This window comes from Narcine bancroftii, chromosome 2 (assembly GCF_036971445.1).
Source record: "Narcine bancroftii isolate sNarBan1 chromosome 2, sNarBan1.hap1, whole genome shotgun sequence".
NCBI classification, from domain to species: domain Eukaryota; kingdom Metazoa; phylum Chordata; class Chondrichthyes; order Torpediniformes; family Narcinidae; genus Narcine; species Narcine bancroftii.
In genome coordinates, this window is record NC_091470.1 from 83,924,534 (window position 1) to 83,939,477 (window position 14,944).

At 43.4% G+C, this 14,944-nt stretch overlaps 1 protein-coding gene across 2 annotated transcripts in view; it reads right to left on the reverse strand.

Annotated features, from left to right (window-relative positions):
* galnt16 (UDP-N-acetyl-alpha-D-galactosamine:polypeptide N-acetylgalactosaminyltransferase 16) overlaps positions 1–14,944 on the reverse strand; it is a 95,413-nt gene that overhangs the window by 39,336 nt on the left and 41,133 nt on the right. For both annotated transcript variants that reach the window (XM_069917307.1, XM_069917306.1), the window contains exons 3-5: positions 14,440–14,538; positions 1,900–1,967; positions 159–224 (exon numbers count right to left, since the gene is read on the reverse strand). In XM_069917307.1, the coding sequence (XP_069773408.1) occupies positions 159–224; positions 1,900–1,967; positions 14,440–14,538 (233 nt within the window). The remainder of the gene's footprint in view (positions 1–158; positions 225–1,899; positions 1,968–14,439; positions 14,539–14,944) is intronic.

Sequence of the window (14,944 nt, forward strand, 5' to 3'; positions counted from 1 at the left end):
ATCAATCTGAACCTATGTGTTGTCAAGGTGTAGAAAGAACATGATATGTTGGCAGTCAACCAGCAACAGAAAGCGTATGGAGACTACACCATAGCCAATTGTCCTCTGCAATGGATGAAGTTAACAAGGAAATGGGAAAACTTTGGGTCCTGGCTTACCTTCCCGTTTTGTGTTCCTCAAACATCTGATTTTGGGAATCTTGGTTAAAAGTTCACAGTCCTTGGCTGAAAGGGAGAAGACAATGATAGTTGAGAAATGTTTTGCATGCTGCAGGATGCAGTCTGATATTTACACTGACTCTTTTACTCTTTCTGGGGCTTTTACACCCATTTGTACGAGAGGTGTAAAACATCAATTTCTTGATCTCCCTATGGCCAATCTCTCAACATAAACATTTCAAATTATTTTATCAGCTCCCACCTTTAACTCAAGTTCCACTCCTGTCCACGATGAGTTACCAAAAGACTGGGATACAAGGAGAGACTGGATAGGCTGGGACTTCTTTTCCTGGCGTGTAGAAGCCTGAGAGGTTTAGAAAAGAAGTGAAGGGCATGGATATAAGGTGAGAAGGGAAAGATTTAAAAGGGACCTGAGAGGTATCTTCTTCACACAGGTGGTGGTGGGCGTGGGGAACAAGCTGCCTGAGGAAGTGGTAGAACCAGAGACAAATACAACATTTCAAAGACATGGAGAGGAAATGTTTAAAGGGATGTGGGCCAAATGCAGACAAGTGGGACTGGCACAGGAAGGCAGCAAGGTCAGCATGGATGTGTTGGGCCGAAGGGCCTGTTGCCATGCTCTCAGACCCCACACCTCGATGGTAGAACTGGGCCTTGGATGTCAGATGTTGAAGAAGCTGGAAGATATGGTGGGGTGGGAATATTGGTCTTGAGAGGAAGATTGTACACACTGAGGATATGACGGAGGAGGCCGAAGGGAGACTTGGTTCGGGTGCATAAAGGCAAGGTAGCCAGGAAGTGTCCGTGTACCTCAGCAGAGGACTCAGAAAGCAGGGGCAAAGATATGAAGCAACTGAAAGGAGGAGTTTTCATCCAGACGATAATGAGGGTTTGGAATTCACTGGTTGGTGGGGCAGGAGAGAGAGAAAAATGCTCACCACAGTACTGGGATGTGACCTGTTGGGTTATAGATCCAGGGCTGGAAAGTGGGATTAGGGCCCTTTCTCAACTAGCACAGATATGATGGGTAGAACAGGCTCCAGTGGAGTGAAGACATCACAGAGCTGTGGGATTCAAAAAAGGTCACTGATATGAGGGATTTGGGAAACAAAACTAAAATTAACATTAATGTGTCACATTATGCAAAACAACTGCTGAACAAAAACTGAGCTGCTAGAGGAAGTCAGTGGATCAGGTTTGAGGACTGAGGTGCAAAGGGAGACATCGTGATAAAGTGGAGAGGGGGTGAGATGATGAGGTGGGAAATGGCAGCACAGGGAGTGTAACAGGGGCTAAGTACACAACCTTGTAAGGTCTCGGCATTGAGGGTGATCAGATTTCAGATTTATTGTGAGAATACATACATAACATCACATACATCCCTGAGATTCCTTTGTCGTGGAAGAGGTGTGGACTTCATTCTCACCGAAAGGGTAGATGTAATCCGAGCACACTTTATCCTCTGGCAATGTAGCACTTCCCCTGCACTCTGGCCTGAAGCTTCTGGCATGGAACAGTCCTCCAATGAAGAGATGGGAACACTGCCTCCTGAGACAATGACTGGATTCTCCAGCTCAAGGGCTCCATTTCACACCAGTTCCATGCCTCCTCCTTGCTGAGGGAGATAATTATCAGCTCCAGGTGGGGTACCTGGGTGCCTGAATGCAGCTGACCGACCCCTCTGCTCATTAGCAACACCGATAACAAGGCTGCTACTCACCGTCATTGCTGTAGTCATCCACAAGAATGATTTCCTGGATTAGTCTGGGAGGACTGCGGTTCAGGATGCTGTGGGAAGCAGGAAGTAGAAGCTGTAAAATCCTGACTGCTCCCCCCATCTCGCTTGCTCCCACTGGACACGTGGTTGTAAACTCCAGTTCACCCATAGCTCAAACAGCAGATTGTATCCAAGGATCTCACAGCACAGATTAACCCATTCAGTTCATCATGTCCATGCTGGGCCTATCCAATTGAACACCTCCTGCTCTATGCCCCACAACTCAGGACAGCCTTACCACTTTGAAACCTGCTCCAAATGCTGCATAGGATGGAGGCAATGTTGCAGGAGCAGAATCCCTCAAGATTCCTCCATTTCCCTGATGGCTTTGTTGAACTGGGGAGCCTGTGTTTGCACCCCCTCCCCCTTCCCATCGGTTCATGGTTGTTGTCCAGCTGAGCCTAACTGAGGGGTAACCAACCAGTAATGGGAGAAAACAGAGAGAAATGGAGCAACAGAGCCTGGAGAGGGAATGCACTGAAGCAATCAGCTGGCATTGGAAATGGATCGCACTCACAAACACTCATGGATCGCACTCGCAAACACTCCCGGATTGTAGTCACAAATGCTCCTGGATCGCACTCACAAACGCTCCCGGATTGCAATCACAAACGCTCCCAGATCGCACTCACAAACGCTCCTTGGTCCATTCTGAATGCCCTTATCATCAAGCACTCATTAACACAGAGGCTCCATTCGTGTTTATTCTCCGTAGAATCTGCCGCACACTGTGGGCAATTTACAGCAGAAAATCAACGCACCAAGCTGCATGCCATCAGGACGTGGTAGGCCCGTGGAAACCCACAAGTCACAGGGAACTGTAAACTCCACACAGACAGTGCTGGAGGTCAGAATGAACTGCAATGTTTGATCAGCTGCAGCAACCTGCATTATGTAGGCTTTAGCTCAGTGAAGTGGCCCGAGCACCATGTGGGAGCATTGACACCAACACAAAGGCATCGAGTACTGAAGCATGGACGTCATATTACAACTGCTCAAGAGGTTGGTGAAACCACATGGAATATTGTGCACATTTCTAGACAGCAAGCTGTAGCTGGAAAGGGTGTAGAAAGGATTCATAAGGTCATGGTGGCCTTGAACTGAAAAAAGAGGCTGGACAGGTTGACTTTATTCCCTGCAGCAGGCTGAGTGGAGACCTTATGGAGGTTTATAAAATCACAAGGGGCGAAGAATAAGGTCTTTTTCTAAACTATAGAGCATAGGTTTAATGTGAGAGGGAAAATATTTAAAAGGGGCCTGCGAGCGTTGGGTATCTGGTGTGGGCTGCCAGAGGAAGTGGGAGAGGCGGGACAATACTTCATCCCAACCAACTGGAAGGCAGTAAATTTTAATTAAGGAGGAGGCAGAGAAAAGGAGACTGTCGACCAGATGGTTTGACATCTGGAGTGGGTAAGACACTGGACCCCATCAGGAGGAACTTGGCTATGAGGGCCTTGCATGTGGAGAAGTATTCAGCAAGGATTTTTGGAGGGGCATTTAAATTTGAAAACCCGAAAGAGTAAATTGTATATCTTTAGGGGAAAAATCATGGATTTCATGCATCAGGATTTGCAAAAAATTGATATTTTTCAGAAGATTATAGCATAAAATATTAGTTTTCAGGGTGGATAAATATGTTAGCATTGAATGGATGACAGAAGGCTGAGAATAGGAAACCACGAGGCTTTTTGAGGCGGCAAACTAGAAGTGGAGGGTGTCATTTGGATCAGTCCTGAACTCTCAGCCATTCACAACTCAAATAACGCCTTGGGTGAAAAGACAGAACTACTGGCATCACTTGAGGGGTGTGGACCACACTGGGTGACATCATCAGAGGAAGTGAACACCAAAATGACTGTCTATAAAATTGTTGTGCAGAGTTTCAGCAGAAATTTATGATTTTTTATACAAATATCCCACCAGTTAGTTCTAACAACAAAAACATTTTCCGTAAGCCCGGCTTACATGTATCAATATACCTACAAGGCTAAAACTCAATGCTCATTTACTTTTTCAACCTTCTAATGTGAGAGCTGTCATTATTACCCAATTACAAGGACGCTTCGAATCCCGTGGTTTCGTCCGCACGCGCCACAAGCGCGTTGCTGCTGGTCTTTTTTATACTTGCTGCGGGAGAAGGTCCGTGGGGGAGGGGGTGACATCATGAGTTACTAGGTGATATCAACCCTAGTGATGCCACTGGGCAGAACATAATTCTTCCAGGTTTGTTGGCAAGATAAAATGACAGGGTGTATGGGGAAAGGATGTGAAATGAGTGGGAAAGTGGAGAGGGAGTACAATTTGGGAAATACAAAACCAAGGAGACCACATCTGGAATCTGAAGCAAAAAAATGAGCTGGAGGAGGGACTCAGCAGATGGAGCAGCATTTGTGGAGGGAAGGGGGTTGGAGAGGATATTGGAATTGATGTTTTGGGTCGAAACCCTTCATCAAGACTAAACATCCCCTCCATGGAAAGTATTCAGTTGGTGATCTTGGTGAAAAATCTAGATGTGCACAATGCTCCGGCCAATGAGTTCACCGAACACAGAGCCAACATCCAGAAGCAACAAGACTCGGCTGTGAGGAGGTTGGAGTACCAGGGTAAAGAAGCTTGCTCCACTTTTATGTAGCACCGGGGAGACCACACCAGGAGTACTGGCTGTTATTGGCCCTCTGAACCTAGGGTGGTGCATTCTTGCTTTAGCATCGCTTCCTGGGGTGAGGGGGTTGGCCCAAGTAGAAACCAGCTTAAACAAGCTTGTGTTGAGAAGAATGAGAGGTGACGCCTTTGAGGTACATGGAGAGTGGGAGGCGGGAGCTGCTTCCTCAGGCAAGGAGAGTCTTGAGAGAAGGGGGCATGATTTTGAGATCAGGGGTCAGCCAGAGGATGGAGACAAGAACTTGAGGAAGGTCTTCCAAAGTCTCTGGCACGGAAGGGATAGATGCTCAATGAGTGAATATTCTCACACTGAGATGGATGGGTTCTTAACGCCAATAGATACGTGAGGTTTACTGCAATGTGGGGCAAGTTGGACAGTCACTTCAGCCTGTTCCGGCTTCCACTGCTGATCTTTTAGTTTGAGTATTTTAGTTTTCATTTTAAAAAAAATAAATATACATAGTAAAATCTACAGTACCACAATATATTAAATCTTTTCATACCAAAAAACAAAGAAAAACCCATTCTTCAGATTTTGACCTTCTGTGGCGTAAGATACAAGTGGTGTAGTAAGTTATACTGAACCAATCGACATCTTGGATTTATAATTAATGTTATGCTATCCAAACACCAATCAGACCAACATCTTTCTGATATTACAACAGCTAAATCCGACTCCCATTCTCTCCCTCGACCTCTGTAAACCTGGTTTTGCACTTACATTCTGGAGAGCATAGTACATTTTTGTTATGAATTTAAGTGTATTTCCCAGCCAGATCATTTGTTCCATAGAAACATAGAAAATAGGTGTAGGAATAGGCCATTTGGCCCTTCAAGCCTACACCACCATTCATTTTGATTATGGCTGATCATCCACTCAGCACCTTGTTCCAGCTCTCTCTCCATACCCCCTGATCCCCCTAGTCACAAGTACTAAGTCTAACTGGGCTAACTGGGCTGTATGGAAAAACCTGCTCATCAGGTCCCTCTCAGCTGAGATCAGTGATCCTCAACCTTTTTATTCCCACCCACCTACCACTTTAAATAATCCCTTACTAACCACAGAGCACCTATGGCACCCAAAGCCAGCCTCAGGACTCTGCAAATACCTGCAGCCAATCTGGGGGTCCAGGGACTACATGTCAAGGAGAGGGAAGAGGGAGTGGCACTGGAGGGACAGCACCTGCAGAGGAGTGGAGCAAGCAGCGCATGCTGCAGTCAGGTTTTCCTTACTTGGGCCGGACCACACCACAGCAGAGTGCTGCCAACATCGGGTGTGTGGTTGGAAGGTCAGGCAAAGCTGAGGTCTTCTGCAGGGAGTGGCCACAGAGGTGAGGAAGCCGGGCCTGGGCCAGAAGAGCTCCAAAGAGGTATCACCTGCCTCAGAGGCAGGGTGTCTGTCTAGGCACTGGCAGGGGAGGAAGCAAGATGACAGAGATGGGGAGCAGAAGCTGGAGGGTGTCATCATTGAGGACCTCATCCAGGCACTAAGCCAGGACAGAGCTAGAGCTGGCAGCAACAGTGAAGAGTCAGAGAGTCAGCACCAGGCAGCACAGACTTTGAATCGGCTCGCCTCCCGCATCATTCGCTCAACTGTGGACGCTGCAATGGCGCAGGGATCTGCAGAGACCAGTGGCAGCAGCGCTCCCCGAAGAGAACACACGAGAAACAGGAGTTGTCCATCCGGCCCGTCGAGCCTGCTCCCACATTCAGCGAGATCACAGGTGATCTGGCCGTGGACCCAGCTCTGCCTTTCCCCAATGATACAAAATCTATTTTAAATATATTTAATGAGGCAGCCTCTATTGCTTCCTTGGGCAGAGAATTCCACAGAAATTCAGTCAGGATTTTGAAAATATTTGATCATTGAAACTAATTCAAATTAGCAGTTTAAGACCTATATGCATGAATAAATATTATTACATAAAAAATTTGTTACAAAATGTGCATGTGAAAGTAAAAACGTGAATGCAATATTTTCTTCATGTCCTGCTGCTCTCCAACATCTGAAGTTTATTGTGTGTGGCAAGTTTTGCCCACCCAGGTACAGAAGTCTATCATCATGCGGGGCATTGATCAGGGTGGACAGTCAGGGTCTTCTCCCCGGTGTGAAAGCGTCACGCACTGGGGGGGGTACCCATTTAAGATAAGGGCGAGTAAGTTTAAGGGAGATGGATGGAGTAAATATTTTACAGAGTGGGGGGGAAGTAGATAGACTAATCGTACTTGACGTGTTTCTAGATAGACACACACATAGCAAGGAATAGAGGATATCTATCAAATGCAAGCGACAGTTTTAGTTTGTCAGACATCTGATTTAGCCCAGACATGTGGGCCTGATCCTGTGCAGTACTCTTCTAGCTTTTACACAGCAACATGCTGGATAGCCTCTCCACAGATGAATTTTGCATTCCACCAGTGCTGACACCATTGGGGGAGGGGGGGTGGAAATGGAGTATAATGCTAAGAGCAACAAGAAGGGAATCGCACAGAAAGGTTTGGAGAAAACTTCCTGCTCAGGTACCAGGAAAGATGGCTCAACACCGGCCTGTTTCCGCATAGATTGGGTGTGGGCCTGTTTCTCCGCCAGTTCAGCACGGACCTGTGTTGCCATAGGCCCAGCATGGGCCTGTTTCTCCACATGTTCAGCGCGGACCTGTTTCTCTTTGGGTCTAGCACAGGCCTGTTTCTCCATGTGCCCAACATGCAGGCCTGTTTCACCTTGGGTCTAGTGCTGTCCTTTTTCTCTAGGTTCAACATGGGCCTATTTCTCCATGGGCCCAGGACTGGCCTTTGAAAGTGAACCAAGGAGTTTCTCAGTCTGTCAATGCACAGTGCAAGCTTTGCTCCAAATTCATATCAACCCTGACACAAAGCTGTCTGAAGCCATAGGAGGACATAGCCCCTGGTGAAAATCATACTTAGAACCATAGAACATTACAGCATAGAAAACAGGCCATTCAGCCCTTCTAGTCTGTACCAAAACCTCATTCCACTAGTCCCACTAACCTGCACTTAGTCCATAACCCTCCAGACCTCTCCCATCCATGTAGCTATCCAATTTATTCTTTAAACTTAAGAGTGAGCCCCGCATTTACTGCATCAGATGGCAGCTCATTCCACATTCCCACCAATCTCTGAGTGGTTCCCCCTAAACTTTTCACCTTAAAGCCATGTCCTCTTGTATTTATCTCTCCTAATCTAAGTAGAAAGAACACATTAGCTTTTATTCTGTCTTTCCCCCTCATAATTTTGTAAACCTCTATCAAATCTCCCCTCATTTTTCAATGCTCCAAGGAATAAAGTCCTCAACCTGTTTAACCTTTCCCTGTAACTCAACTCCTGAAGACCCAGCAACATCCTAGTAAATCTTCTCTGCACTCTCTCAATCTTTTATAAAAATATTTTATTTACAAATTAGTTCACTGTACCTCCCCTCCCCCTCCCTCTGAGAAAAGTAAGAAAATTAGAAAAATAGAGAGCAAGAAAGCAAGATAGCTGAAGACTAAAGTAAAAAGAGAGAAAAAAATGAGAGGTTGTCAGGTCTGCACCGTCCACCTTCTGGGGCTGAAATTATCTAGATCCAGGGGAGGGGTGCAGACGGAGCGCTCCGAAGCAGAGTGGGGGCGGGGGGGAGAAACAAAAGATTTACAGCTATTTGCCATAAATACAGCTGCCAAATGTTGATAAAAACATCATATTTGTTCCTCAAACTGTAAGTTATTTTCTCAAGGGGAACACATCTTTGCATTTCTGTAGTCCTAGATGGGAATCACACTTCCAGGTAGCTGCTATAAATCTCCTGGACACGCCAAGGCAATCTTTACAAATTGTGTTTGAAATTCGGACAGCCTCATTATAGGGTTTACGCCCGCAATGTTTCCCAGTGAAAACAATTCTGGGTTTTGTGGAAAATGTTTTCCTCCAATTTGTTCTAGGAAATTCCCTTGATCTACCTTGAGGGCCTCACTTTGGAACATGACCAGGTTGAACCTAAAACATTGGTCTGAAATTTCTGATTTAAATTTTTGCAGGATGAGATGTAACTGCTGCAATAAATTATACTGTACCAGTCTATATCCAGCATTAACTGTAGTTGTCATGCTATCTTGACAAAGATCAGACTAGCCCTGTTCTCCAATTATTATGTCCAAGTCTGAGTCCTACCTCTGAATGCAACCCCCTTTTTGGTGCTTTAGCTTGAAATAGAAAATACCCTGTTGAAATAAATTTCTTTATAATCCCCTTTCGAATCAGAGTCTTCAAATCACTGGACTTCAGTAAAGTCATTGACGGACCTAATATGTCCCTTAAATAAGATCTCAGTTGAAGATGACAAAGAAAGGAATTATTTTACAAACCATATGTATTTTTTAACTGATCAAATGACATAAGTTTTCCCCACTCATAACAGTCCTCGATACACCTGATCCCTTTCTGAAAGCAGGGGTCCAGGATCTTGTTATCCAATATTGCTGGTATGAATCAATTTTGAGTCAGGGGTGATTTTGGTGACAACTCCTCCTTAATTCCAATCTGCTGATTTATTTTATATCAAACATTAATTACATGTTTTAATAGCAGGGCTTCTCTTACTCCCAAAACCAATTTAGCATCCCATTTATAAATAAAATCTCCTCCTGTCCTCTCACCCACCTTGTGGAGCTCAATTTGTGCCCAAGAAAGTCAAGCTCCTCCTCGAAGAAAGAGCCGATAAACTTCGACTGGGCTGCCCAATAATATTTTTTTTTAATCAGGGATCCGCAATCCTCTTCCATGTTACCATAATCTCACCATAACATCCCAACTCCTGTACTCAATAGTTTGATTTATAGAGGCTAAGATGCCAAAAGATTTCTTTACAACCCTGTCTACCTGTGACACCACTTTTAGGGAATGACATATAAGTATTCCCAGATCCCTTTGCTCCTTCACACTCCTCAGTGCCCTACCATTTACTGTGTTTGTCCTACCTTGGTTTGTCCTTCTAAAATGCAACACCTCACACTTGTCTACATTAAATTTTATGTTGTGACGGCTACTACTGTAGAGCTACTAAAGTAATACAAACACACACGCCAGATTAGTCAACTCAAGACTAACTTTATTCAATCTTCTTTTATACCCTGCATGTCCTGGGCTCCACGGGACAAGGTGGGACATTGCTACTGGAATGCTTTTGATCCATGGGTCCAGCAGGTTTAAATTGATCCTTTTGTGAGTGTCCTGCGCCTTCCGACAGGATGCTCAGCAGGACAACATGCCATTATCCAGCACACAGTACCGCTCTGTTAGGTGAGTATTCATCTGTTTATTTGTTCTGTGGCCCGCAGAACCATGCCAGCGATGGTTCGTGACACCCGCTACATGGCCCCTACACTGTCCCATTTTTCCAGCTGCTCCAGATCCCTCTGCAAGCTATGAAAGCCTTCCTTGCTGTCCAAACATCCCCAATCTTAGTGTTATCATCAAACTTGCTGATCCAATTTCTCACTTTATCATCCAGATCATTGATATAGACAACAAACAACAACCAAACCCTGCGGCCACCACTCATCACAGGCCTCCAGTCTGAGAAGCTATCATCCACCACCACTCCCGTCTTCTCCCATTCTCCCAGAATCATCTGGCATTTCCACCACAGCCTGAATCCATCATCTTGTGAATTCTGCATGGTTCATAAGACACAATGAAAATATCTGTTCAACGTTACCTCACACTTCCTCACATTCACAGCTGCTAGTAATTAATGGCCAGATGTGATGATGCATCAAGAGTGCTGGTGACATTTATATCTCATGAAAGGGAGAGGAGGTTTTAAGGAGTCTCTTAGAGGTCGGCAGAGATCGGGGGGTGGAGGAAGGGGGGGATGTAGTTTATGGTGAAGTGGTTTGAATAGACACTTCGAGACTGGGTTACAAACCAAACTGTGCCCCTGACCATAACCCCCTCCCCAATCTGCCAAGGAGAAATGAATGGCGAAACGGACGGCACAATTAGCAAAGCAATTAGTGCAACGCTGTTACAGCACCAGCGGTCGGGACTGAGGTTTGTGAGGAGTTTGTGCATGCTATCCATGTCTGTGTGGGTTTTCCCTGGGGGATCTGGTTTCCTCCCACCATTCAAAATATACAGGGGCTTATAGGTCAATCGGGTGTAAATTAGACAGCATGGACTTGTGGGCTGAAATGGTCTGTTACCCTGCTGGATGCCCAAAAAAATTAAATACAGAAGAGAAACAGAGTTTGAAAAATACTCTTTGTCTGTCTCAAATTGGGTCAAATTGAATGAAGTTACTTTACATCCACATTTGCCATTGAAATGTGGCTGATAACTTCCACAAAACCTCAAGAGATAAAGGCCAGATATTTTTGGGTTTTTTTGAATATTTTATTTTATAAGAGTCAAGCCATGTATATACAAACAATATAATACATTTTCTTATCACACAATATTATATACAGAGTCCAGTATATTTTCCCCCTTCCCGGATATTAAATAAACTATAAAAGGTGAAGGAAAATACAAAAACTAAAAATTAGAACACAAATCATCTGTGCCAAAACCTCAATTCACTCTCCTTTATTTACCTGGTGGGACACTTTGTTTCTTATCTCATTTTGCAAGGTGGGGGGGGGGGCTGCATAGATCATATCTGCACACCTCCATGCCTCAGATACAGCTGCCACACTTTAATGAACTTGTCATATTTCTTTCTCAAGTTATAAGTCATCTTCTCCAGGGGACTGCAACTCTACATTTCCGTACTCATCGTGCAAAACTAAGTTGAGAGTCTGACTTACACACAACTACTATACACTTCCTGACTTTTGGCAAAGTGATCTTCACAAATCGAATTTGGTGTTTGGATAATCTAAACTGTTATTTCACTAATATCTCCCAGAAGGAACAGTTCTGGATGTTGTGGAAAGTCCACTTCTGTAGTTTATTTTAAGTACGTCCCCCAGGTCGACCCAGAAGGATTTCACTTTCGTACATAGCCAGGTGGAGTGGATGAATGTCCCAACCTCTACACCGCATCTCAAACACGGATCCGGAATTTCTGACTTTGATTTCTGTAATTTTTGCGGTGTGAGGTGCAATTGATACAGGGAATTGTACTGAACCTGCGTGTATCTAGCGGTGACAATCCCTGTCATGTTGTTCAGATACAAGTCTTCCCACCAATTTTCACTAATCATTGCACCCAAGCAGACAATTTGGTTTTGAAGTAATTCTGTTTCAGTGATGTCAGATGAAAGTTAAAAGCCACTGCTTTGCGAGGCCATTGACCTGAGTTCTTTTTTTTAAATATTTTTTTTATTTTTCACATTATGAACTATACCAACCAAAATATATAAACGTTTCTCATTAAATATAAACAGTGGCATTTTCTCTCTTTTTTCCCCCTACCCACCCTTCCCCCTTCCCACCCCCCACCAAATCCAATAAATATTCAACATATACAATACAATAAAACCATAAAACAATGTCTTCACATAATGAAAAATAAACAAGAAAAATGCATCATCTACTTTTACACACTGAAGCAAGTCGTTTTGTCTTCTTATCATTTTAGGGGGTGGAGATCCGAGGCAAGCCCTCTCTGTTATGTTCCACGTATGGTTCCCAAATTTGTTCAAATAACGTGACTTTATTTTTTATATTATATGGTTTTTTTTCGAACGTAATACATTTATCCATTTCCATGTACCATTGCTGTATTCTCAGGCTCTCTTCCATTTTCCAAGTTGACATTATACATTTTTTTGCTACTGCTAAGGCTATCATAAAAAATCTTTTTTGCGCTTTATCCAATTTGAGGCCTAATTCCTTACTTCTTATGTTACTTAGAAGAAAGATCTCTGGATGTTTTGGTATGTTATTTTTTGTGATTTTATTTAATATTTGATTTAGATCTTCCCAAAACATATTCACTTTCGTACATGCCCAAATTGCATATACTATTGTTTTTATTACCTTCTTACAGTGAAAACATCTATCTGATAAAGTTGGATTCCATTCTTTTAACTTTTGAGGCGTGATATATAACCTGTGTAACCAATTATACTGTATCATGTGTAATCTTGTGTTTATTGTATTCTTCTTAGTTCCAGAACATAACATTTCCCTTGCTTCATTTTTTTATCTTTATGTTTAAATCCTTTTCCCACTTTTGTTTAGGTTTATAGCTTATTTCATCATTTTCCTTACCTTGCAGCTTAAAGTACATGCACATTTAAAATCTTTTAATTATCATTGTGTCTGTAATCACATACTCAAAGCTGCTTCCTTCTGGTAATCTCAATCTGTTTCCCAATTTATCCTTTAAATAAGCTTTCAGTTGATGATATGCAAACATTGTACCATGAGTTATTCCATATTTGTACTTCAACTGTTCAAATGTTAATAAATTATTTCCCAAAAAACAATTTTCTATTCTTTTGATTCCTTTTCTCTCCCATTCTCTAAAGGAAAGGTTATCTATTGTAAAAGGGATTAGTGGGTTTTGTGTCAATAACAATTTTGGTATTTGGTAATTCATTTTTTTCCTTTCTAAGTGGATCTTCTTCCATATATTAAATAAATGATGCAGTACTGGTGAGCTTTTATATTGCATCAGCTTTTCATCCCACTTATAAAGTATATGTTCCGATATCTTCTCCCCTATTTTATCAAGTTCTATCTTAGACGAGTCTGGTTTTTCCCTTGTCTGGTAAAAATCTGATAAATACCTTAATTGTGCGGCTCTATAATAATTTTTTAAGTTTGGTCACTGCAAACCACCTTGGTTATACCTCTCTGTTAATTTATCTAACGCTACCCTCGGTTTCCCCCCTTTCCACGAGAATTTCCTTATTATTCTCTTTAGTTCATTGAAAAATTTCTCTGTTAAGGGAATTGGTAACGATTGAAATAGGTTGGACATTTTGAAACATCCAAACAGAATTGTGACCGGGGTTATTTGTGTTCATTGCTTGTTCTTTGAAGGCTGGTGTTTGTAGCACTGTGTTCATTTGAAATTGAGAAATTGTTTATTGCTGTGATCAGGAGGAACAGGTTAGGGTTTAAATAATTAATGTTCTAAGTTGGATAGTCTGTAAAAAGATGGCTGCACCGGTGTATTTTGGCTGCCTGTCATAACCAATTTATTCCTAATTGTATGTTCAGCGCTTTGGATCAATGTGCATTGTGTTAAATGCGCTATATAAATAAACCTACTATTACTATTACTTATGTCTGGTTGTGTGTCTTCATGTTTTCCACCGAGGACCAGAGAACGCTGTTTTGTCATGTACTGTACAATGAACTTGACTTGACGATAAACTTGACTTGACAACCAGCCCACCCTCCCACCTCCTCACCACCTCTGCCTCCAATCAATGTCTGGCCTGAGGAGTGCATAGGCCCTGTTTTCCAGCTGAAGTCACAGAGGGGATCTGAAGATTAAGAGGAGGAGTTAAAGACTGTAATCTCAAATGACTTGAAATCTAGAGACTCAGACAAGTCTGACCACAGTTCTCCAGCATTCCAAGGACTACAGTCTCAGAGTGGTTGGAGAGTACAGCCTTGGAGTGGTTGGAGAGTACAGTCTCAGAGAGAATGGAGACTACAGTCTCAGAGTGATTGAAGAGTACAGTCTCAGAATGGTTGGAGAGTACAGCTTTGGAGTGATTGGAGAGTACAATCTCAGAATGATTGGGGACTATAGTCTCAGAGTGATTGAAGAGTAGCGACAAAGGAAGTGTGAAGACCACAGTGTGGAACTTGTCTGGGCAGCAGTCATGACCTGTACAGATACAACTGAGTCAAGGCACTCACCTTTTCACAGTGCGGAGCAGAGTGGAGCGGGCCTCATTGTGGAAGGTGATGATGACACTGGTTGATGGCAGGTCCTCCTTGTACTGGAGAGAGGAGCACCTGGAAAACAGGATCTGGGAGCTAAGCTGGCAGCAAGGTGGAGACTATCACAATTATGTGTGATAACAGGAATTTACACAGCATTCTGCTACCCCATCATTCAGAAATCCTCGTGGTTTGGAACTGACTCACTGTAAATTGACTGGGTCCCTGGTCCCACACTCCCTGTAAACTTACAGGGTACTTGGTCCCCACACACCCTGTAAATCAAACAGGTCCCTGACAAGGGCCCTGGTCCCCACATTGCTGGTGGATCCCCTTTGTGTCCTTTTACGGCTAGCAAAAGTTCACAAATTCTGTGCACTCATAATGAAGGAATCTTGAATTTACAGAGAGATCACTTCGAACAGAACGAGAGCCACAGAACTTTACTGATGTGATGAGATTCATTCAGGGGTCTGGTAAT